At 43.2% G+C, this 25,020-nt stretch overlaps 1 protein-coding gene across 2 annotated transcripts in view; it reads left to right on the top strand.

The window, feature by feature from the left end:
• Positions 1–25,020, top strand: part of ZYG11B (zyg-11 family member B, cell cycle regulator) — a 66,891-nt gene that overhangs the window by 5,731 nt on the left and 36,140 nt on the right. For both annotated transcript variants that reach the window (XM_044005325.1, XM_044005326.1), the window contains exons 2-3: positions 16,585–16,750; positions 22,146–22,900. In XM_044005325.1, the coding sequence (XP_043861260.1) occupies positions 16,585–16,750; positions 22,146–22,900 (921 nt within the window). The remainder of the gene's footprint in view (positions 1–16,584; positions 16,751–22,145; positions 22,901–25,020) is intronic.

Genomic DNA, 25,020 nt, shown 5'->3' with positions numbered 1-25,020 from the left:
AATATTTGTTAGTGGTTTGCGTGGGGTTGGTACTTATGCTACTAAGTATGATCCAGCTCCAGCCCTCATAGGTCTCACAGTCAGTCTCCTAAGATATGTACCCAGATGGGATAACACATAATGAAATATGACTAGTTATAGAATCATAGACTTTTTTTAGAGTTGGAAGGGAACTTGGAGATCATCTAATTGAACCCTTTGGGGTGCAGAGAGAGGCCAAGTGACTTGAAGCTAGAGGAAGCTGAGCTTTGAGTGAAGATGACTTAAGTCAAATATTTATCCCTGTTGGAAAGGTTGAGAACTCTGGAGTTAACTTTGGCTTGATGGGCTGCTAAGTGGAAGTTGAGTAATAATGATTTCAATTTCTCTAGTGTTTTACATAATAGAATGTGGTCCCTGGGCATCACTTTGAGTTGGGGAGGACAGGTAGTCTCTCCTTTTTATAAATGATGCAATTGACACAGGGATGGGGAGGTGATATGACTTGTCCTATGTTGTAGAGTCCATCGGTAGCTTCCAGCAAAGACTTGCTGTTTGATCCAGGGGCTGTGAGCTCTAGATCAGATCTCTTCCTCCCCTCTACCTTCATTCCCCTTCTTCCCCACTCCTTCCCCGAGCTGATTCTCAACCCCCATGCTGATTCTCAAGCTAGGCTCCTTTATGGATGGGGCTCTGGCCATTTCAGCAAGAAAAGCACAATAAGCAAAAAGCACAGGCTGAAAGTGGAAACATTCTGTGTGAGCCTCCCTTGTTTCCTCCAGATGGGTTTGGGAACACTCTGCCCAGATTGCCCCGTCCTGCTTCTTTGTAGCCTTTCAATGTTACATTGGGGCTTGCTGCTTAACATTTTGTGTGCTAGTCACTCGGGAGAGCAAGCACAACTGGCAAACTTTATCAGTCACTATGGGGGAGGTGGCAGGCTTTTAGAAAAAAACAGCAAAATGCCCATGTAAATCATAAATTATCTGTGTGACTGCCATAGTATATTGAAATTCCCAATAAAGACACCAGCAAAATTAGAAGTGCTCATTTCTTTCATCTTTAATGTGAATGTTAGTGTGACCAGCAATAAAAAGATGTTTCATCATTACTTCTGACTTGACTGCATTTAAAACAAAACAAAACAAACAAAATCTTGACTAATTGGAATAATCTTAACATTTCTAATGGCTGTGAAAGTTGGGGTCACCTCCAAGAGAGACCTAGAAGCAAGCTTTAAATGTCCCAAGTATTCTATTTTATTATGTAGCAAATATGTGCTCATGACTTAGCATAGATTCCCCCTGCGACAGCCTAATTTGGTGACTTCAGGCAAATCATTTCCCCTCCTTGGATTTCAGTTTTTTAATCTATAAAAGGGGCCATGACAAAAAAGTCCTCAGTGATTTCTAAGGTCTTTTCAGGCCTAACATTCTGTTATTATGCTGCCTCAGTATTGTAATTACTATTCTGAGGTTGGCTTCTCCCTGGGGTAACTATATCACGGTCTCTTTAAAAGCTAGTAGGGCATAAGCTGTGTGATCTCGAAGATCCAGCAAGCCTGGCCAGTGATTCTTTGACAGTTAGACTCAAGTCACCTAGTGCTAGCTAGATTATTTAACTCTGAAATGACAATAATTTTTGGTAGCTACCTGTAAAGCAGGAATTCTTAAGCTGGGCCCATTAACTTGGGTTTTTTTTGGGGTTTTTTTGGTGGGGCAATGGGGGTTAAGTGACTTGCCCAGGGTCACACAGCTAGTAAGTATCAAGTGTCCGAGGCCAGATTTGAACTCGGGTCCTCCTGAATCCAGGGCCGGTGCTCTATCCACTGCGCCACCTAGCTGCCCCCCCCCCCATTAACTTGTTTTTTAAAAAACTTTGTTAGCTGTATTTCAGTATTACTGGGTTTTTTAGTAATTTTATTTTATGGAATTGAAAACATTATGAAAAAGGTTCCGGCCAGGCTTCCTCAGGGTGTCCAGGGCACAGAAAAGGGTTTTAGAGCTCTTGGTATAGAGACTCTAACTGTAGTGAGTCAGATGTCTAACAAAGCTCCCACTCATTGGAGTTGATAAGACACTCACCAATTCCTTAATACCTAGTTACAGTATTGATTGATTAATAGGGAGAAGTAACCAGGTGGCATAGAACAGGGCTTCTTAAACTTTTTCCCTTGAGATTCCTTTGTCCCCCAGGAAATTTTTATGTGACCCTGGTATAAAGGTATATAAAATAGGTATACATGACCTTTTACTGTTGCCAAATTTTTTGTGACCCCCACATTCAGTTACGTGACCCCATGTGGGGTTGTAACCCACAGCTTAAGAAGCTTTGGCATAGAAGATAGAGAGTTGGACCTGGAGTCAGAAAGAGCAGAGTTCAAGTTCTCCCTCCAACATTTGCTCTGAGACCCTGAACAAGTAAGTCACTTAACATCCACAGTTTCCTGTCTGTGAACTGGATATAGTAACACTTCCGTTAAGGGTCCCAAGAAGTAATGAAAAATGCTTTTGCAAACCTTAAATGGCTAAATACATGCTAGCCGTTATTTTGATTGACCCAATTTTAAGAGTTTGGGCCTTCTGTGATTAATTGGGGTTTGGATAGGACCCACTGGGTGGGAGCCACCCTTACATATTTAAAGAAATATTTACCCCTGTTGGAGATCCAGGAAGCATTTTCAACCAAGGAACTTAAAAACTGATCACTCGTCCTTATTCTTGTTTTCAGATGTGACTTATTTGAGCCACTAAACTTGTTCAGTACATAGATGGATTTCCAGCAAGGATAGCAGAGGTTCCAGGGGCTCTTAGGAGTCACCGAATTTGGCCATTGTTCCTGCCACTGTCTAAAGCTCCTGCTCTTTGTAATGCTAGTAATAGATGAGACTGGCCAATTGCTGGGCCTGCAGCTACAGAGTTGCTCCTGAGGCCTGTTAGCAGGGTACACAAGGACACAAGTTGGGGCCCTCTGAGAGTGACTTGCCCAGGGTTACTCAGAAAGGAAAGAGAAGACAAGATTCATCCCTTCCTTTCACTCCACCAAACTGCCTCACAGTGCTCAGATTAAAAGAGAGAGAGAGAGAGAGAGTGTGTGTGTGTGTGTGTGTGTGTTTTAACTTGACAAAAATAGTTCAAAGGTCTAGGCTTCAAAGCTTGTATGTAGAGCAAGCACTTGACAAATATTAAGCTACCTTCTACCTTTGTAAGTAGAGATAAATTAGGGTAGCAGAAGAGGTAGATTTGGTGGCTCTTCTTTGGACCTGGTGTGTTGCTTATTGTTTATAAGCAACTTATTTTTTTATGCATTAGTCATGTTGTGAAAGAAGAATCAGAACAAAAGGAGAAAACCTCAAAAAAAAAAAGTAGAAACAGTCCATTTCAATCTGCACTCAGATTCCATAGTTCTTTTTTTCTGGTTGTGGAGAACATCATGAGTCCTCTGGAATAAGCAACTTATTTTTTATAGATAATAAAAATAGTGGCTTATCTAGAAACCAGCTTTTTTTCTGGTGAATTAGTTAAAACCAGTAACCTGGATTTTCTAATCTTGGTAGATTCTCTGAGAACCTGCCTGTCTTTGAGAGTTCAGGCACTAGAAATATACACAGGTCAGAAGCAGCTTCCAGCGAGAGAACAAACTTGATCCTTGGCAGGTTTTAAAAGGTGGAAGGTCCATTGGGATCAGTGGCTTTAGGACTTCATAGGACAGCACACTTCACAGTGCTCTCACTTTGTACCAGGGGAAACGAGCCTCCTTTCCTGTGTCTCTGGGGAGCTCTTTTCTTCTGGCTGAATTCCCCAGTGGCATCTCCTCGAGCTGTAGTCAGTCAGCTTCTATCTCAGTAACCTTGGAGTATAAAGTCTAACCCCATATGGTGAGCCGGGGGGGGGGGGGGGGGGTTGGGGGGGGGTGTTATCCCATCTGGTCCAGGCTTTAAAAAAAGAAAGAAAAGAAATCCTGTATCTGTAATTTTGCTGGGTTGGCAAGCTCTGGAGGAGGAAACCCGCCTATCAAATCATATAAAAAACACTATTTGAGCAACTTAGGGGAGTTACCTGGGTCACCAAGGGGTTAAAAGATTTACCCAGAAGCCCATGGGCAGAGTGTGCCAGATGAGACTTGAATCCAAGCATTCCTGACTCCAAGCTTCCTCTCTTAATACATATTATAATAGTATCTGAGGGTTTACAAATCACTTTCTTCACAATAGCCCTGTGAGTTAGTAGGAGTGTCACTGTCAGTATTTTACAGATGAAGGATCTGAGACCCTGAGACATATCTAGATTCCTCCCTCCCGCACTGGTGTCTCACCCCCACATGACTGATTAACCTTCCCTCAGAGGTGAGGCTACAGCTTGCCCTCTGCAGCTTTTCCCAGGGGGCCTTCCTGCAGTACAGTTTGAGTGTTCAGGTATCAAAGCTGTGTCCAAGGTGCCCCTAGAAATATCCTTTTCCCCTGGATTGTGCTGGAGACAAGAGTACACCTAGCTATTGACAGTGATTTGTACTGCACAGCAAACTGGAGTCACAGAATGTCCCCAGTGTTCTGTGGCAAGGTATCTTCCCCTCAGAGCCAGAAATCGCAGTATTTTTGGCATGAAGCATAGAAATGACCTCCAAGGCATGGTGTTCATGTGAAAAAAGTAATAAATAGCCAACAAGGATTTTTAAAGTGCCTACTATGTGCCAGGCACTATTCTAAGCTCAGTCAAAGAACGATAAAAGACAGTCCCTGCTCTCAAGGAGCTTCCAGTCTAATGGGTCTAAACATACATTGGCATGCATGTAGCAAATGCTTAATATGTTAAATGCTACCTGTGAGATGTAACTCAGGACACTCTAACATCTTTTGAGTCATAGTGAGGGAGAGGGGTGCAGTAGAAAACAGTTTGGACTCAAGACCTGGGTTCAAGTGAAGCTGTGTGACATTGGACAAGTCATTTCCCCTCTGGTCCTCAGTTCCCTCATCTGTAAAATGAAGGGGTTGAACTAGAAGAACTCTTAAGGTGGTTTCCAGCTCCTAGCACCCCATGATTTCCAGTGATTCAGAAGGCCAGGCTTTAGAGGCTGTGGAAAATATGTTTGTTTTAAAGAAGGAAAAAGGTCAGGAGTATAATGCGAAGAACACTGTGTTTGAAGTCAGAGTATTGAGGGAGGACTGAGGCTGCTCTGTTATATCCCAGCAAACCCTGAGCAAGTTACTTAAACTTTCTAATTCTGTTTCCTCATTTGTAAACTAGAGATGATAATGCCACCTCCCCCAGGATTATTGCCAAGAGTTATAGAAATGTCAGCTATTAATTACTATAAGTCTAACTTATAAGTAGTAGTACTGCTGCTACTACTGCTACTACTGCTACTACTTACTTAAACAAGTGGCCACTGCTGCACACTCCACCCCACCCCCCCAACCTTCTCTGGAAACCCTGTCTACTCCAGGCCTCAGTTTACTTATAATATATGAGGAGTTGGAAATATTTAATAATTCCCAGTAAGGGGCAGCTAGGTGGTGCAGTGGATAAAGCACCAGCCCTGGATTCAGGAGTACCTGAGTTCAAATCCGGCTTCAGACACTTGACACTTACTAGCTGTGTGATCCTGGGCAAGTCACTTAACCCCCATTGCCCCACAAAAAAAAAAAAAAGAATTAAAAAAAAATTCCCAGTAAAAACTCTTAGGGAAAGGTCATCACTACTCAGCAACATCTCCCGTTGGCATCTTCATCTCCCAGGTTCCCTTTTACAATACTAGCTCACATTTATTAATACTTAACATTTTACAAAATGCTTATGTTATTAAGCACATTTGGTCCATCCCTTAGCTGAAGTATATAAATTGCCTGTAACTATTGGAATGACGCCACCTGCTGGAGACTTACTGCAGGATGCTCCGCCATGAGAAGACGGCATCTGAGGGCAAGACATGCGGCTCTTTGGCATCAGGAAGTGAGGTTTGCTTGTGGGAGGAAGAGGGGTCCAGGCTGGTGCTCTCACTCCCTTTTGTCAGGACTCCAGTTGAGGGTGGAGCTAGGAATGCTCTCTCCCTTTAATAGATAGATGAATCTAGGCCTTTCTCTCTCTCTTTACCAAATTCTTATTATCCTTAATAAATGCTTAAAAGTCTAACTCTTGCTAAAGCTTATAATTTGTTGGCGACCAGTCATTAGATATTTTAGACAGACTAGCTAGAATTTTAGCCCCTTACATGCCTCTGCCTCATCCCTCATAGGTTTTCTGCCCAGTCTCTTTCCGTGGAGAGGTGACCTAGACTCAGGACTTAGTGAGGCAGCTCTTTTTTTAAAAAAATTTATTTATTTTTAAAGTAATAAACATTTTTACTTACAGTTTTGGGTTCTAATTTTTATCTCTCCTTCCCTTCCCCCTTCCCTGAGGCAGTAAACAATCAGATCTAGGTTATACATGTATGATTATGTAAAACATTACCATATTAGTCATTTTGTATATGAAAACTTGAATAAAAGGAAAAAATGAAGGAAAATGAAAAATAGCATGCTTTAGTCTGTGTTCTATCAATATCAGTTCTTTCTTTGGAGATAAAAGGTATGTTTCTTCAATAGCCTTTTGGGATTGTCTTGGATCATTGTATTGTTGAGAAAAGTTAAGTCTTTCACAGTTCTTCATCAAACAATATTGCTGTCATTGTGCAAAATGTTCTCTTGGTTCTGCTTACTTATCAGTTCATACATGTCTTTCCAGGCCTTTCTGAAGTCATCCTGCTTGTCATTGCTTACAGCGCAGTAATATTCCATCACCATCATATACCACAGCTTGTTTAGCCATTCCCCAATGGATGGGCATTCCTTTTGATTTCCAATTCTTAGCCACCACAAAAAGAGCTGCTAGAGATATTTTTGTAAAAATAGGTCTTTTTCTCTTTTTGGGGATGCCTTTGGAATATAAGTCTAGCAGTGGTATTGCTGGATCAAAGGGTATGTACAGTTTTATAGCATTTTGGGCATAGTTCCAAATTGCTCTCCAGAATGGTTGGATCTTTTCACAACTCCACCAACAGTGTATTAGCATCCTAGCTTTCCCACATCCCCTCCAACATCCAACATTTTCAATTTTTGTCATGTTAGCCACTCTGATAGGTGTGAGGTGATACCTCAGAGTTGTTTTAATTTGTATTTCTCTGATCAGTAGTGTTTTAGAGCATTTTTTCATATGATTATAGATAGCTTTGATTTCTTTGTCTGAAAACTACCTGTTCAGATCCTTTGACCATTTATCAGTTGGGGAATGCCTTGTGCTTTTATAAATTTGACTCAGTTCTCGATATATTTGAGAAATGAGGCTTTTATCAGAGACATTTGTTTAAAAAATTCTATCCGTTTTCTGCTTCCCTTATAATCTTGGTTACATTAGTTTTGTTTGTGCAAAAACTTTATAATTTTATATAATCAAAATGACCTATTTTACATTTTGTTTTATTATGTATCTTCTTTGGTCCTAAATTCTTCCTGAGGCAGCTCTTAAGAGACAATTAGGGCAGCTAGATGGCGCAGTGGATAGAGCACCGGCCCTGGAGTCAGGAGGACCTGAGTTCAAATCCGGCCTCAGACACTTAATACTTACTGGCTGTGTGACCCTGGGCAAGTCACTTAACCCCAATTGCCTCACCAAAAAAAAAGAAAAGAAAAGAAAAAAAGAGACAATTAAAGAGAGATCAAGAAAACCAAGGTGGTGGGGCAGGAGTGACAGAAAAATAAACACAGGTTGGTTTGGGAGAAAGTTTAAGATTAATTCTGGAAGAAAGGAAAAGCCATTGAAGGAGCCCCAGGTGGCCCAAGAGATACCATTCTATGGGCTTTGTCCTTAATTTGGAGGGACACTCAGCATCATTTAGATATCTACTGACCACCTCCCTTATACAAGGACCTATGTGGGGCAAAGGTAATAATAACATGATAGCTTCTTCCAATTGAGTCTTGGAAGGGACCTCAGGGGCCGCTAGTCCAAATCTTCATAAACTGTGGGGGTCGAGTAACTGAATGTGGGGGTTGCAAAAAAAATTGGCAACAGTAAAAGGTTATGTATATGTATTTTATATACATCCACATATCCACATACACACACACACACACACACACATACATATATACACACACACACACACATACACACACATCCCCAGGGTCATGTAAAAATTTCTCAGGCAAAAAGGGGTCACAGTAGAAAAAGTTTAAGAAGCCTTGATCTAGTCTATTCTATACCAAAGGAATCCCCGGATAGAACATAGCTGACAAGTACCCATTCAGGCTCTGCTTTGAACACCTCCAATGAAGAAAAACCACCACCTAGTGAGGCAGGCAGCCCATGCCACTTTTGGACAGCTCTCCTGATTTCCTATCAAAATCTGAATCTTCCCCCTCCTACCCACATTGCTCCTGCTTTTGTCTTCTTGGCTGTACAGAACATGAGAATCCTTCAGATACGTGAAGATAGCTCTCATAACTCCCCCCAACACACACACCTCCAACTCCACCCCATTCTCCAGGGTTATGATACTTAAATGTAACCAGTCCCTTCAACTGCTCCTCACCAGACACAGACTTAAGGCCCTTTACCAGCTTGGTTGCTTTCTAAATGGACATTTTCCAGCCTGTCAAGGTCTTTGTGAAAATGGGGTAATCAGACCTGAACATAGTAATCTGCATGAGGTCTGATTAGAGGGACTAGCGCTGTTATTTCTAGAAGTTTTGTCCTTCTTAATACAACGAAAGAGTCCGTTAGACTTTTTGATGGTCTCACTACCCTCTTGATTCATATTGAGTTTGTAGTCCACTAAGACCCCTAGATTATCTTCAGACAAATCACTATCTGATCATGCCTCACCCATTTTATACTTGTAAGATTGATTTTTTTTCCTGAATTCAAGTATAACACTTTACATTTATATTATCTTAGGGGAGATAAAAGTTAAGCAGAAATGATATTTCACATTTCTCTTAAATTCTCAGGTTTACAAACTGTATTTGAGGTAATAGTGTAAGTGATGTTTTGCCCATTTTACAGATAAGGAAACTGAGTCTCAGGTTGTGACTTACCAGTGGTAGCAGAGCCCTAGGATTTGAATTGTGACCTTCCTGATACCTAATTCCAGTGTCCTTTTCCATGACACCATCATGATACTTTATTATAATATAAACTATATTTTTTAGATAAACAGTAATGTATAATCACATTGATGTGGTACTTTAAACTTTTAAAAATCCTTTTCACACATCAGCCTCATGAAATGGATGTTGTTGTTTCTTATCATCTCCATTTTACAAATGAGGAAACTGAGTTTCCTAGAGGTTAAGCAACTTGTTTTTGTCTTACTGTTAGTAAATAAGAGGGTAAAATTCAAACCTAGATCTCTTGATTCCCCTCTTCTTCTAATAAGAGTAAGGGTCTGCCCTCAGGCTAAAAGCTCCACCCTTCTTAGCCCAGCCCCTCTAATCCTCTTTTGTTTTTTTGTTTTGTTTTGTTTTTGTTTTGTGAGGCAATTGGGGTTAAGTGACTTGCCCTGGGTCACACAGCTAGTAAATGTTTAGTATCTTAGGCCAGATTTGAACTCAGGTACTCCTGACTCCTGGGCCGGTGCTCTATCCACTGTGCCACCTAGCTGCCCCACCTTCTAATCCTCTTTTCCCAAGTTTATGGGATCTCCCAGTGGCAGAAACTTGCCATTTCTTGTTGCCACCCTGGGATTAGCTGGTAAGCCAAAACTAAGAACAGAACCGCTGTTGGGGGACTTTACTTGGCAGCATCAAGCTCAGACTACTGGTGGCCAGCACAAATAGAAAAGGGGGCCACTGCCTCAAACATAAGGGTTTCTACAGGTGCATGTTGATTTAGGAAACTATATATTAAACATTACCTGTGTGTTATTGTATTTTTATTTGCTAATTATTTCCCAATTACATTTTATTCTCTTTGGAGCTGCTCTCTGTGGTGGTGTTTCCTGTGAGTTTTGACATCTCTGACTTTGACCATGGCTGAAAGGTGGGAGGTCATACTGTCTGACCCCCTGTCACTTTTTATTAAAGGGCAAGATTCAGACTGTCAGAGCTAGAAAGCTCCTTAGAGAAAGAGAACTCTGAAGATGGTGGAGAGAAGCCAGGAAGTTGCCTGGGCTCTCCTGAGCTTCTCTCAGAAACAACATTAAATCAAGCCTCTAAATGGATTCTGGAGCTACAGAACCTACAAAAAGACAGAGAGACACAATCGTTTAACTTGAGATCATTTAGAAGACTTCAGGAAAGGTGTATCTCACTTGGGCAAAAGGGGAGCACAGTGTAGCTCAGCACAACATGGAGGGGGTCTGGGCAAGTCAGCAGGAGGCTCTTGGTCACAGAGCAAACTACCAGCTAGAGAACCACCCACAGGACAGGGATAACTAAGCCAAACCATCCCAGTTCAGGAAACAAGCTCAGAGGGGTGAGGAATCCGCAAGCCCAGAGGTCTCAGAGCAGAAAGCCAGTGACCAGGCCCCTATCCCTTAGCACCAGAAGCTTGCGACAACTGTGGCCCAGGAGCAGACCTGAACTTTAAAAGTCACAAAATAGGCTAAAATATGAGTAAGAAACAGAAAAGGACCCTTACCATAGGGCGACAGGGAAGACCAAAACACAAACTCAGATGAGGACAACACTGTCAAAATGTCTACATGTGACGCCTCAAGGGGGAAGATGAATTGGTCTCAAGTCCCAAAAGTCTTCTTGGAAGAGCTCAAAAAGGATTGTAAAAATCAAATAAGAGAGATAGAAGAAAAAAAATGGGAAAAGAAATGAGAGTTATGCAAGAAAATTATGAAAAAGTGTCAACCGCTTGGGAAAGGAAGCACAAAATTTGAAGAAAGCAATTCCTTAAAAAATACAATTGGCCAAATGGTTAAAAAAAAAATCCACTGAAGAAATTAAATTAACTCCTTCAAAAGTAAAATTGGCCAACTGGAAAAGGAGGTGCAAAAGCTTACTGAAGAAAATAATGCCTTAAAAATTAGAATTGGACAGATGGAAGCTAATGACTCCATGAGACACCAGAAATCAAAACAGAATCCAAAGAATGAAAAAAAATGGAGTGAACTCTACTGAGGCCCCTCCAAAGGTGTCACATCATGCACAGCTTGGGCAGGTGGGCAGGCAGAGGTGCTGTGAATGCTGCTGGAGGCTAGGAGCCCCTCACTGGTAGGCCAGGGCTCTAACCATTCTTCCTCAGTTTACTGTCCTCTTGAGTTTCCTTTCCTTTTTTAAAATGATAAACTGATTAATCGAAAGGATTATGTGCTACTTCAGAAAGGAATTTGGCAGTCAAAAAAATAAGCTAACAGTAAGATGCTGTTTATTTAAAGTAGGGATTTGTTTGTAGAAATTACCCAGGATTCTCTCAGCCACGTGGTACCTGGATAGCTGATCCAGTGGATTCATTTTTTCATATCCTTTATCAGTCTCTGGGTGACTCCCCTTCTTTCCCCATAGTGGTGGTTCCAAAGCTTCTCATTTCTTTAAGTCCCATGCATGTGAGGGGTGTGTGTGTGTGTGTGGTAGTCATCTGCAGAGAGATATTTGAACATGTTCTCACAGAGACAGTGTACAGAGAAGAGGGTTTGGAGTAGAGCCTTATGGAATGGATGCCTACCATTAGTGGGCATGACAAGGAGGAAGACCGAGCAGAGGCAGCTGCGGAGGAGCCGTCAGGGAGGAAATGGGAGTACATGACTCTGTGAAAGGACAGTGGCTTGGAGGTACAGTAGAGACAAGTGAGGGTTTATTTTTGGAGGAGGAGACTTGGGCACATGTGAAGACAGCAAGAAAGGAAAAAGACTGAAGGAAGAGAGTGGATGTTTATGGGGGCAGTTTGCTAAAGGAGACTTGGAGGGATTAGGCTCAAGCCTGTACCTCGTCAAGGAGAAGGAGCCCCTCTTAATAACAAGAAGAGTAAAAGAAGAGACATTGGGGCTTGACTTTAGGGGATTTGGAGAACTCTCTCTCCTTGACCTTCCTGCAGCATTATCTCTCGCATTCTTTCTGCCTCTTCCTTTCACTTCTGGGATGCCCATTTCTCTGGTTTTCCTCCTGTTTGGTTCATTGTTTCTTCAGTTAATCACTGTGCAAGATAGCCCCTGCTACCGGGGAGATCCAGCTTGTCTACCTATAAGTAAACACAGGATCCATACAAAATAAATACACTGCATTTTTTGGAGGGGCACTAATAACTGGGGGAATTAGAAAGGGAAAGACCTCTTGAGCTTAGACTTGATGGGAGCAAGGGATTCTAATAGGTAGAGTGAGGAAAGTGAGAGCATTCCAGATGTAGTGTGAAAGCCAGTGCTGAAGCACAGATGTGGGAAGTAGAAGGCTTATATAGAACAGTAAACAGGCCAGTTTGGATTAAAATACAAAGAGAAGGAATGGGAATGGGGAGGGAATAGCATTTTAAAAGCACCTACTATATGGTAGGCACTGTGCTAAATGCTTTACAAATAATGATCACATTTGATTCTCATAACCCTGGGGGTGGGTGCAAACATTAAGTTAAGAGATCTGTCCATGGTCACACAGTTAGTAAGTGTCTGAGGTCAGATTTGAATTCAGGTTTTCCTGATTCCAGGCTCCAGCCAAAGCCAGTCTGTAAAGGTAGGCTGGAGGCAAATTGTGAAGACAAATGCCAGATATAGGAGTTATTTTACCCTAAGGGCAATGGGGAGCCACTGAAGCTTCCTGACCAAAGGAGTGATATGGTCAGATCAACACTAAAGGAAAATAATTTTGGCAGCAATGAAGAACATGCATTGGATTGAAAGGACACTTGAAGCAAGGAGGTTCTTGCAATAGTCCTGACAAGAACTGATGAGGACCTGCACTAAGGTGCTTGTGGAGAAAGGTGGAATTGACAAATCTTGGCAACTGGCTGGTTGTGGGCTGGTTGTGGGCTATTCTTTTCTGGTTCTCATCATTCTGTTCTTTTCTGCTAAGCTTTGGTTCCCCAAGGCTCTGTCCTTGGCTCTCTCTCTGGTTATTTTCTCTTTTTCCATGGTTTCAATGGTTTTCTCTATGCCTATGAATCCCAGATCCATGTCTAGCCTCTAGCTCTCCCCTGAGCCTCAGTTCTACATCTTTTTTTTTTTTTTAATAATAAACATCTTTATTTAAAGTTTTGCGTTCCAAATTCTATCCTTCCTTTCCTCCCCCCTCACTGAGGCAGTAAGCAGTCAGCTATATCGGTCCTACATCTTAAACCACCTGCTGAACATCTCCTGCTTGATTTCCCCTAATCCTTCAAACTCAGTATGTCCAAAATAGGATTCGTCGTGCTGGTCTAAACTTGCCCCTTCTCCCAGCTTCCTTATTCCTGTTGTTGCTGGCATTCTCCCAGTTAGGCAGGATTCAGGCCTCAGAGTCGCCTTGGATTGGTCTAGGCAGTTGCCAAGTCTTATTGATTGACCCACCCTAGTTCTTGCCCATCTACACAACTACCTTTCTATTTGGGGTGTTTGACTGTTGTGATTATCTGCTACCTTTATGGTATCTCTGATGTGTAAAACAAACAAGGAGCGCACCTCCAGAAAAAGTATTTGATGACTTTCAGCTCAGGGCGAAGAACCATATCCACAGCTTAGGCTGCTTGAAATGTGGTAATTGAAGTAGAAATCATTTAACCTTTGAACTTGGTAGTCTTTCTACAGTGAAAGGGACAAGATAAGGGAAGCCATCTCAGCTTTATTCTGCAGCAGGTACTTTGTTTTTGTCTGACAATAAACATGTTCAGGTCACAGCGAGGATTGCTACACAAATTTTAAATCTTCCCCTCTGCTCTTCTTTTCTCCCCCTTTGGGGGAGGATCCTTAACCAGTGGAAAGATTTTCCGGCTGCCTTGGTGAATAACACTCTTCCTGGGGGTACCCTTAGCAATTATTCATTGAATGGATGAGGGAATAAACAGAGAGCTGGGGGAAAGAGAAAGGACAACAGAGTATACAGAGTACAAGGATAGAGAGCACCCAGGGCCAAAGCAGGGTATCATGTGATCAAAATAACTGGGATATGAGCATCCAGCCATTGTTTGAAGATGGGACACACACACACACTCTTGGACAGTTCTCATTGTTGGGAAGCAGCTCTTCTGCCACTTGCTGCTTCTTGTTCTGTCCTGGGGCCAAGCAGAACCTATGGAGGTCAGATCTTATACCCCAAGTAGAAGAGGCCAGATTCTGTTCTATAGGAACTCCTTTATTTATTGAAGGCTCTTGAAAACATGAATGACAGTATAGCTAATTCAGCATTTTAAAGCTTTGTTGCTAGTTTGTTTTTGCCTTTTTTTTTTAACACCATAGTCATTTCTCTATATACCAGCCCTTCCCTCACCAGAACTATCATTTGTAAGAAAGGAAAACGATTCGGCAGAACCCAAATGTCTTTTGGCAGTGTGTAAGGCATTCTGTACCCAGAATTCAACATCTCTTTACCCAGAGGAACTAGTGTGTTTTGGCATCTGTGTTCTAGGACCAAGACTGGCCAGGCAATGCCATGTAGGGAAAATTCAGTTCCACAAACATTTATTAAGTGCTAGCTGTGTGCCGGCTGCTGGAAATAAAAACACAAAGCAGTTCCTCATCTCAAGGATTTGTGGGTATCCTGGAAATACAACATGAATGGACACAGAGAAGTAGAGGCAAAGTATGTGCAAAGTTCCACAAGGTGATTTTAAGAGGAAGAAGCCCTGACTGGGAATCAGACGATCTACCTCGGAAGAGATTTTTAAAAGGTTTAAGGTCAAATATAATCAATACTTACTGAATGCCTGTTCTTACAGGGTGCTATTCTAGGCACTATAGGGGAATACAAAGACAGTTGAAACCCCAGAGTTTATAAATAGAAAACCTGACTTTGCTCCATAGTTGGGGAAAAAGAAAAAAAAAAAAAAGAAAAGTGATACATGTCTGTGGAAGTGCACTGACCAGGGGACAAGAGGCAGTGCGTGGCTTAGGAAGGTATTTGTTATAACAGGCCATGTTTAGCAGATGCTCTTTTTAGTTTTCAAAGCATTTCTCTGAGCATTTTATTAGGAGATGGGTAAGTCTATAAATGGTCATTTGAGGAGGGAGAGAGCACTGACAACTGGTTGAAGCTTGTTAGGAGATGAGATCTCCTGGGCTTAAAATCTTGGGGAGGATTCTGTTTTCCTTTCAATCAGAGTCTGCTGACTAATGTATGATACGGAGGTTGGCAGTATGCTGGTACGTGCCCCAAGCCCTGAGGTGTTCCATCTGACAAGTGCATGTCCTCATGGTCTAGCAGAAAGAACACCAGATGGAGGGCTCAGGAGTCCTGGTTTCCAGTCCCAAATCTACCACCTCCTAGATGTCACTTCCCTTTTCTGATTCTCCATTTCCTTACCTAAAGAATATTTTGCTTCAGTACCTCAAGGGTCAGTGACTTGAGACTGGTACCCTGCTACGTCTTAACAGATAGCCTTCCTGAGCTGGAGTGGCTGAGAAATCCCCTTGTGTTCCATGGCCGACCTGGAGTGTTGGCAGCCTTAGCTTGGTCCTTGGGGACCTCAGGCTGAGGCAGTCCATCACTAAGCCTTTTCTGCTTGAGTGGGCCCAGTCAGCGCTGGCCTGTGAGAGCGCAGGGCCCCTTCCATTCCAGGAAGAGGCATCGCAGTATGTCTCTAGTGACCTTTCCTCCTCTCCAGAAGGCGGCTAACGATGCTGACACTACCCCTCTTCACAGGAAAACATTTTGTTTGACCTGAAGGTGCTGCAGAAATGAAAGTTCTTGGAATCTCAAGTGAAACTGAGCTATGGGGAGACAAGTCGAAAGGCTGGCCATGTCTGAAGTTTGCTCGGCAGTCCCAAGTTGTCATCTGACTGAGGCAGCATTGAAATAGCTGGGGTAGAGGCCATGGGAAGAGCAGAGGACTGAGATGCCCTTCGGCCTCAATGGGCTCTTTGGCCATAGGCGGAGTGCTGGACCTCCCATGGTCCTCAGGGACTAGGAGGGCATTGGACTAGCTCAGCATCCCTTAGTTGAGTTTAGATATGGGACATTTAGGGCTAGAACCCATCAAACTTGGTGCAGAAGGGTGGGAAGCACGGAATCCCCACAGGACGGAGGTGGGCCAGGGGAATCATGGGGCAGAAGAGAAAAAATGTCGACCTATTTTCATGTCAAGGGATGTTTGCTATTGCTGTCATTTCATCTGAATATTTTAAGAGGAAAGTGTCGTCGTCATTGAGCATCAGAATTTGCTGAAAACCGTTTTTGAAATGAGGCTCCTTCTCACTTGGCGTTCTAGCTGGGATTTCTGAGGCCCCTCCCAGCTCTTCTAAGCTAAGATTCTCTTGAACTAACATTCCCAGTGAGTCCCTCTTGTGTTATGATTAGGCTTCTCTAAGCTAGTGTTCAATCTTGATTATTTTACTTGGATTCCCTTAGCCCTTAGCTGCCGTGTGTGTGTGTGTGTGTGTGTGTGTGTGTGTCTGTCTGTCTGTGTGTGTGTGTGTGTGTGTGTGTGTGTGTGTAGGTGGGGATGCACATGCATACAGACACTGATTTGTGGGATTTTGTTTGTATTGTTTTTGGTTATATAGGAGGAAGCATCTCCCTTTTCCTTATTGGATATTTGCTTGAATTTCCTGACCACTCACCTGGAGAAGTTCTGTTCAGAAAGACAAGATGGAACTCTGTGCCTGCAGGAACCAGGCATGTTCCCTCAAGAAGTGGCTGATAGGCTCCTCCAGACAATGGCCTTTCACGGTAAGACCCAACAGTGAAACACACCCAGTTGCCTTCTAGCTAGTGTGGCTACACACGCAACTCTTTGCTTTCGTATCAGTGGAAGCTAATGTTGTATGTTTGATTGGAACGTTAAAGAAGGCAGCAAGCATGGTGTGGTAGAAGGAACACAAGATTCAGGGTCAGGAGACTCCAGTGGACTCTTCTTTCTGACCATTACAAATTGTGGCTTTGGGCAAGACAGCCCCAGTAAATCCGTTTTCTCATTTATAAAATGGGGGAGCTGGACCAGATCACTTCTGAGGTCTCTTCCATCTTTAAAACTGTAATCCTGTGATTCCAGGGGAGGGGAAAGAATTCACTTGCTTCTAGCCAGTTCTGGTACTTTCTTTGTTGTTTGGGATGTCATCTGGCCTATACTGGGCCAACAAGACCCATACTACTGTGTTTGCTTCAGATATTGGAAGGATGCTGACAGACTGGAGCGTGCCTTGGGGAAGGGGAGAAGCCTTGGAGAGCCTGCCAGATGAAAGCTTGTTGGAGGCATTGGGATGTTCAGTATAGAGAAGAAAAAACAGGGTGGACATGTGATTTGAAGGGCTAGCTCCTGGATGAAGGATGTGATGTCGTCTTTATGGCTTTAGAGGCAGCTTCTGCTTGACATGTAAGGAAGAACTTGCTTACAATGAGAGCTGCCTCCAAGGCTTCTTCCTTAGTGGTGCTCAGGAGGGAGTCTGAGGGCCCACTTATCAGAAATGTACGGAAGGTCTGGTAAGGTCGGAGTTGTACCAGATGACCTTTAAGGACCCAAGACCCCTCTCCAGCTCACATTTTGTGATTTGAGGGCCTCATAAATTGGCTTGGGCTCTTGCCCATTTTGGTGTGAGTAGTCAGTCTCTTGACAGGAATAACTTCCCTTCAAACACACATGGTTTGAAATAACTTTTAGAAATCTGGTGCAAAATACCATGTTTTCAGTGGAGAGGAGGAGGAGGAGGAGGAACAGCACTATTATGAGAAAATGAAATCCTGCTTTTGATCTTTCAAACCATGAAGACAAACCTTTAAAATTTATTCCCCAGAATCACTACTGAGAGGTAAGGAAATCCTAACTGCTCCGTCTAGGCCAATAGACACAAACACACAGGAGTCAGTAGACCCAGCTAGGACAACACTGGCCGTGACTCCAGCATACAATGTGACCATATACAAGTCATTTCTCTCAGCTTCCATTTCCCCTTCTGTGCAATGAGAGCATTGCATTAGATGGTGTCTGAGGCCCTGTTTGGCTTTTGCAATAAAACAATTGTGTGGTTTGATGGATTTGTCCTAGTGTACGTGTATTTTGGCTCACGGCGTTTCATGAAAGCCAAATGCTCTTTGGGCCAGGAGTGATGGAACAAAAATGGTTAGCAGGGGATAGAAGCACCCTGAGGTTAAGTAAGGCAGTAGTCGTCCAGTGTCTAAATGCTCCCAGTGAGTTGATCCCTAGGCTGAGACACAACACATGCTGACAGTTTGAAAGAGCTGGTGGGTGGCATTGCTGAGCTGCAGTCAGTGATCCTGGAGAAAAGCTGGCATCTAGAAGCACCATTGCTGCCCTAGGAAAGACCAGATGCTCTGATTTGCAATGAAAGAAAAAGGAAAACTCTTAAACTCCAGACCAGAGAGCCTGGGTTGATGAGCCCAGTGATGGGGAGGGCCCCAGCCTGGCCTTCCGGCCCTGGGCAACTCTGTTCTCCTCTAACTCCTGCACCGGGTAACTACCCTGTAGGCTTGCACCTCCCTTTGGGTATGCAAGTCTGCCGGACCCCGCCAGAGGCAACTCTCAAGTCTCACTCTCAGAGGCAGCAGCACTCAAGGGTCCATTGAGATTGCACAGCCACCTCCACACCAGACTTGAGGCATTAGAGGAGAACTTGTGCAGAAGAGTAAATTCCCAACATTGTATTAAAGAGAATAGGAAAGAGTGGTAAGGAAAGGTTATGATGTCCTAATTAAGAATGGGTCACATCAGACAAGCCTCATCTCTTCTTTTGACACTGTAACTAGATCAATAGATCATAGAAACACAGTAGACGTAGTCTTAGATTTTAGCCAGGCGTCTGACAGTCTCCTGTATCTTTAATGGAGCAAATTGGAGGAATGAGAAATTAATTCAGAACTCATCGAGTAATTGCACCCCAGGAGTAATTATTCACAGGCTGGTGTCACCTTGGAAAGAGCTCTTTATTTAACTACCCCAAGCATTGGACCTCCCTCTTGTGTTGTTCACGATTGTTAAGATGGAGGTAGTATGATTTTGAAATCTGCTGATGACATAAAGCTAGGAATGCCTCAAGCACGTTAGACAACAAGATTCAGAAATTCCATTCAAGGGGCAGCGAGGTGGTGCAGTGGATAAAGCACCAGCCCTGGATTCAGGAGGACCTGAGTTCAAATCCGGCCTCAGACACTTGACACTTACTAGCTGTGTGACCCTGGGCAAGTCACTTAACCCCCATTGCCCCACAAAAAAAAGAAAGAAATTCCATTCAGTGGTCTCCTTTTGAGCATTTGCCTTCTAGGAGCTGTGTTGGGGATGTAAAGACAAAACCAAAAGCCATCCCTTCTTTCAAGGAGCTTGCTACATTCATTCTGTTGGAGATAAGAAAGGACAGGCTAATTTGAGAGGGAAGGAGGGAAGGCAGCCGAGGCCTTGAAGAGGTAGAGGGGAGGAGAAGGAGGCAGCAGCACATGCCGGGTGTGTGAGCCAGGCTGGGGAAGGGGAATCGACTCGCTGCAACAGTGGACTGTGGGCACCCGTGGGCTGTGGGCACCCATGGGGGCAGCTTCAGTGCCTGACTGCAGAGGGATGCTGGTCTTATGAAGGGTGTGTTCTCACTGTAAAGAGTCATGATGGAGGAGGGACTAGAGTCAGGAAAACTCGGCTTCAAATCCTGGCTTGTCTACCAACTAGCATCTGGCCCGGGGCGTGTGAAATGACTGAGGAACTTGGACTGGATGGCCCCCAAGAGGGAGGGCCCTTCTAGCTCTGAAGAGTGTCCTGTGACCTTGGGCTCACTCCCAGCCCTGACAAGCAGTCATCCTGGTTTGGACACCAGGAGCCTCCACATGCACCAACTTGTTTTTCTAATGTGCACAAATCTATTTTTGTCGAACTATGCCCATGAATGTGGTTTGTTTCCTTGTCTGACACGGAGACCTTATGTGAGTCCAGAGCATTAACTAATAGCATTAGAACCTACATGTATATATGTGTGTGGGATCTATATCTATAGCTGTCTATCTGTCTGTCTGTCTATGCATACATGCGGGCTTAAGGACACTAGGTGACCCTAGATTGGATGTAATGGCCTGTACTCCGAAGACCTGAGTTCAAATGTGGCATCAAGACACTTCCTAGCTGTGTGACCCTGAGCCAATCACTTAACAGCTCAATTCTGTTTTGGGGATGATAATAATAGCATCTACCTTTCAGGGTCATTGTAAGGGTAAAACCTGTAAAGAATTAAGCACAGTGCCTGGCACTAGTAGGTGCTATGTAAATGTTAGCTATTACTATTATTTATATGTGCCATAGTAGGTCACATTTTTATGGTGCATTACAGTTTACAAGGGGCAGCTAGATAGCACAGTGGGTAGAGTGCCAGACCTGGAATCAGGAAGACTCCTCTTCCTGAGTTCAAATCTGGCCTCAGACACTTACTAGCTGTGTGACCCTGGGCAAGTCACTTAACCCTGTTTGCCTCAGTTTCCTTATCTGTAAAATGAATTGGAGAGGGAAATGGTAAACCACTCTAGTATCTTTGCCAAGAAAACCCCAAATGGGGTCACAGAGAGTCAGATGTGACTGAAAATGACTGAACAAAAACAAAAAACAGTTTATAAAGCATTGAACTCACAGTAACCCAGTGAGACAGGTGGTACAAGTAGTATTGTGTCCATTTTATATATGAGGAAATTGGGCTTCATCGAGATAAACTGCCTAAGGTTATGCTGCTAATAAATGGAAGAACTGGTATTCAAGCTTATTTGAGCTGGGCCTTGAAGCATGAATACAATTTCTTTCTTTCTTTTTTTTTTTTTTTTTTTGGTGAGGCAATTGGGGTTAAGTGACTTGCGCAGGATCACACAGCTAGTAAGTGTTAAGTGTCTGAGGCCGGATTTGAACTCAGATACTCCTGACTCCAGGGCCGGTGCTCTATCCACTGTGCCACCTAGCTGCCCCATGAATACAATTTCAACAGGTGGAGATTGGGAGGCTAAGAAGGGAATAGTAGACATTTACATAATATAGCGCCTTTTCCCTTTTTGGTGTCTCCTAGTATTGATAACGTCTGCTTAGTGTCCCTTTTCCTGGTGTTTCCTTTTATCCATAAATATGTCAGATTGTTGCACATTTGGCCTCATCATTTAATTTTGAGAATATTTATCAGTGGCTAAGCAACTTCAAGAATAATCTTCTGCATGATTCCTGAGTAATTTCAACTTCTATACATGTACCTCCCAGTCCTTATTTTTAACCTGTGGCTCATTTAAACATATTCTTGGTTCTTCTGGTCATTGACTTAATAAAGCACCAGGAGAGGTTGCTATCCAAAAAGAGATAAAAAAACAAAAAGTTGAATTCAAAATTGAGGAAATGCCCATCAATTGGGGAATGGCTGAGCAAATTGTGGGATAAGATTATGATGAAACACTATTGTGCTATAGGAAATTATGATTACGATGCTACCAGAAAAACTTGGAAAGACTTACATGAACTGATGCAAAGTGAAATGTACTATATACAGAGTAACAGCAATATTGTAAGATGATCAGCTGTGAATGACTTGGCTGTTTTCAGTAGTACAGTGATCCAAGACAACTCTGAAGGACTTATGAAAAATGCAGTCCATCTCCAGAGAAAGAACTGATGGTATTTGAATACAGATTGAAGCATAATTTTTTGTTCCCTTTTTCTTAAATTTTTTTGTCTGTTTTCTTTCACAACCTGACTAATGTGGAAATGTTTCGCATGACTACACATGTATAACTTAAATTGAATTGCTTTCGTTCTTAATGGGGGGTGGGGAGGGAAGGAGGAAGAGAATTTGGAAGGGGGGCAGCTAGGTGGCACAGTAGATAAAGCACTGGCCCTGGATTCAAGAGGACCTGAGTTCAAATCCAGCTTTAGACACTCGACACTTACTAGCTGTGTGACTCTGGGCAAGTCACTTAACCTTCATTGCCTTGCAAAAACAAAAAGAGAATTTGAAACATGAAGTTCTAAAAATTGACATTAAAAATTGTTTTTATATGTAATCTGGGAAAAATAATATTCTAAATAAAAATAAAAAAATAATAATGTACCAGGAGAGCTTGCCTCCTAAGATAGGATGAAAATTTTCTGAATGCTGTTCCTTTCTCCTAGGCTTACTAAATGATGGAACTGTGGGAATTTTTCGAGGCAGCCAAATGCGCTTGAAGCGAGCTTGTATCCGCAAAGCAAAAATCTCTGCAGTAGCTTTCCGGAAGGCCTTTTGCCATCATAAGCTGGTAGAACTTGATGCCACTGGTGTGAATGCCGACATTACTATCACAGACATCATCAGTGGGCTTGGCAGTAACAAATGGATTCAGCAGAATTTACAATGCCTGGTGTTGAACTCACTCACTCTTTCCCTGGAAGATCCTTATGAAAGGTGCTTCAGCCAGCTGTCTGGTCTCCGGGCTTTGAGCATTACCAATGTCCTCTTCTACAATGAAGACTTGGCTGATGTGGCTTCACTGCCCAGACTGGAGAGTTTGGACATCTCCAACACATCAGTGACAGACATCACAGCACTACTCGCCTGCAAGGACCGACTCAAGTCCCTGACCATGCACCACCTGAAGTGCTTGAAAATGACGACCACGCAGATCCTGGACGTGATCAGAGAACTCAAGCACCTGAACCACCTGGATATTTCTGATGATAAGCAGTTCACCTCTGACATAGCTCTTCGCCTCCTGGAGCAGAAGGATATTCTGCCCAATCTTGTGTCTCTGGACATTTCTGGGAGGAAGCATGTGACCGACAAAGCTGTGGAAGCCTTTATCCAGCAGCGACCTACCATGCAGTTTGTAGGCTTGTTGGCCACTGATGCTGGCTACTCAGAATTCCTCACTGGTGAAGGCCATTTAAAGGTTAGTACATTTTACAAAACGCTTTCAGCTTGGAGGCACCAGGACAGTAGTGGTAGAAGTGCTGGCTCTGAGAAGATGAGGAATTAGCCTTGGGAGTAATATTCAGGGCCAGGTGTTGTTAGCATTCTTAGTCTGCTTTCTTCAAAACCCTACAAGGAAGATAGTACAGAAATTATTGTCTCTATTTGACAATTGAGGAAACTGAGGCTCTCAGGAATGCCCTCTGCTAAGTGCTGGGGATACCAACACAAGTAGAGGCGAGCATTTCCCTAAAGGAACTTACATGTTCATAGGGGAAACCAGCACATTTAGGGGAGTGGTGGCCAGAGGGATAGATATCAGGAAGATAGATCCTGAAAGTGCCCTGTGACATGGCTTGTCTCTGCAAGCAGATGCAGCCAGCCATGGGGCAGAGTGGAGAGACCCCTGACCTTGGGGCTGGAGAGGTACACGGCCCCAAATGGGTCTTACAACTTCAAACCCAGCGTTCCTTTCACTCTAGCCCATGAGCTGTGGAGCCATGGCCAGCATTTCTGCCACAAACCATTTATAAATTCCATTTTTTGCCTGAAGGAGCCAGGAAAATGCCTTTTAGTTTATTAAATACCTGTGAGGACTCAAGAGAAGTAAAATAATAATATTTGACATTTATACAGAGCTTTAAAGTTTGTAAAGCACTTCTTAGATTCTCATTTGATCTTCACAACAACTCACTGATGTAAGTAATACGGGTTGTATACCCATCTTTTAGATGAAGGAAGTGAGGGATGTATAGAGGGGTCACATAAAATGCTTATGGTCACAGACCTGGTAAGCATTGGAATCAGGATTTGAACCCAGTTCCCTCCTGGCTCCAAGTCTAGAGCTCTTTTTAATTATTTTGGGATACTTCCCTATAAGATTAAGTTCATGCCCCCCAAAAGCTCGTTCTTATGGAGAAAATAAGATGCTACTCCCTAGTGCTTAGTATACTTCCTTAAGTCATCTACTAAATATTGAAAAGTGGATGTTACAGATCAGTAAAAAGGTGCTAAATAAACAGTAGCACCAAGGCTGGAGAGCTTCATGTCGATGAGTGATCAGTTCTGCTACTTGTGGTGCTGTTGGGCAAATCACTTCATTGATCTGGACTTCAGCTATGAAATGAGGATGTTGGGCCTATCACTGATGTCCTTTGCAGATTTAAATATTGTGAACTCCTGTTAGATCCAAAGGTGGTCCTAGCTGCTCTCGGCGGAGGGGTCAGGGAACAACTGACTTCATGGAGGAAGTGGGACTCCACTTGGTCTAGATAGGGTGAAGGAGGTTACAGGAGGGAAGCTCGCATGGAGAAGGAGGGGATTTGGTGGGGAGGCGGTAGAGGGCCATCATCCCAGGCGCCTTTAAGGCCTCACTTTAATGCTAAGATTATAACAAAAACCACTTATTAAACCTGTACAAAAGAAAGGCAAAAACATGGTTCCTACCCTTTGAGGAGTTCCCATTCTCAAGGTGGAAACAAACACTGAAACAGCCAGGTCCATTCCAGATATACACAGAATAGATGGGAAGGGACCTCGGAGGGAAGGCCCTAGTAGTAAGGGAACCAGGAAAAGCTTTCTGCAGAAGGTAGAACTTAATGCCATCTTGAAGGAGACCAGGGAAGCCAGGACAGGTGAGAAGGACAGCATTCCAGGTGTGTGGAGGCAGAGCAGTGGAACATGGGTCCTTCCATGGGGGAAGAATGGAAAGTAAGCCAGTGTAGTAGGGAGGATATAGAATATGTGGAGGCAAGGAAAGCCTGAGAACATTGGAAAGGTACAAAGGGACCAGATTATAGAGGACTTTAAATGCCCAACAGAAGAGTCTGGTGGTTGATCCTAGGTGATATTGGGGGTGTGGTGAGAGCCACAACTTAGGAAGACCCAATTTGACAGCTAAGTGGAGGGTGAGACACGAGTCACAGATCCATCAAATAACATTGCACTCGTCTTGGAGAACTTGAACTAGTTGAGTAGCTTTGTGAATAGAGAGAAGTAAACTATATAAGGGATGTTTTCTGGAGAGGTAGAAATGACAGGATCTTGTACGGAATTGGAAATATGGGACAAATAAGAATGAGGAGGCGGGGATGACTTTGA

This window comes from Dromiciops gliroides, chromosome 4, assembly GCF_019393635.1.
Source record: "Dromiciops gliroides isolate mDroGli1 chromosome 4, mDroGli1.pri, whole genome shotgun sequence".
NCBI lineage: Eukaryota > Metazoa > Chordata > Mammalia > Microbiotheria > Microbiotheriidae > Dromiciops > Dromiciops gliroides.
The sequence above is the reverse complement of the archived record's forward strand: the minus strand, read 5'-3'. Positions and strand labels throughout refer to the sequence as shown.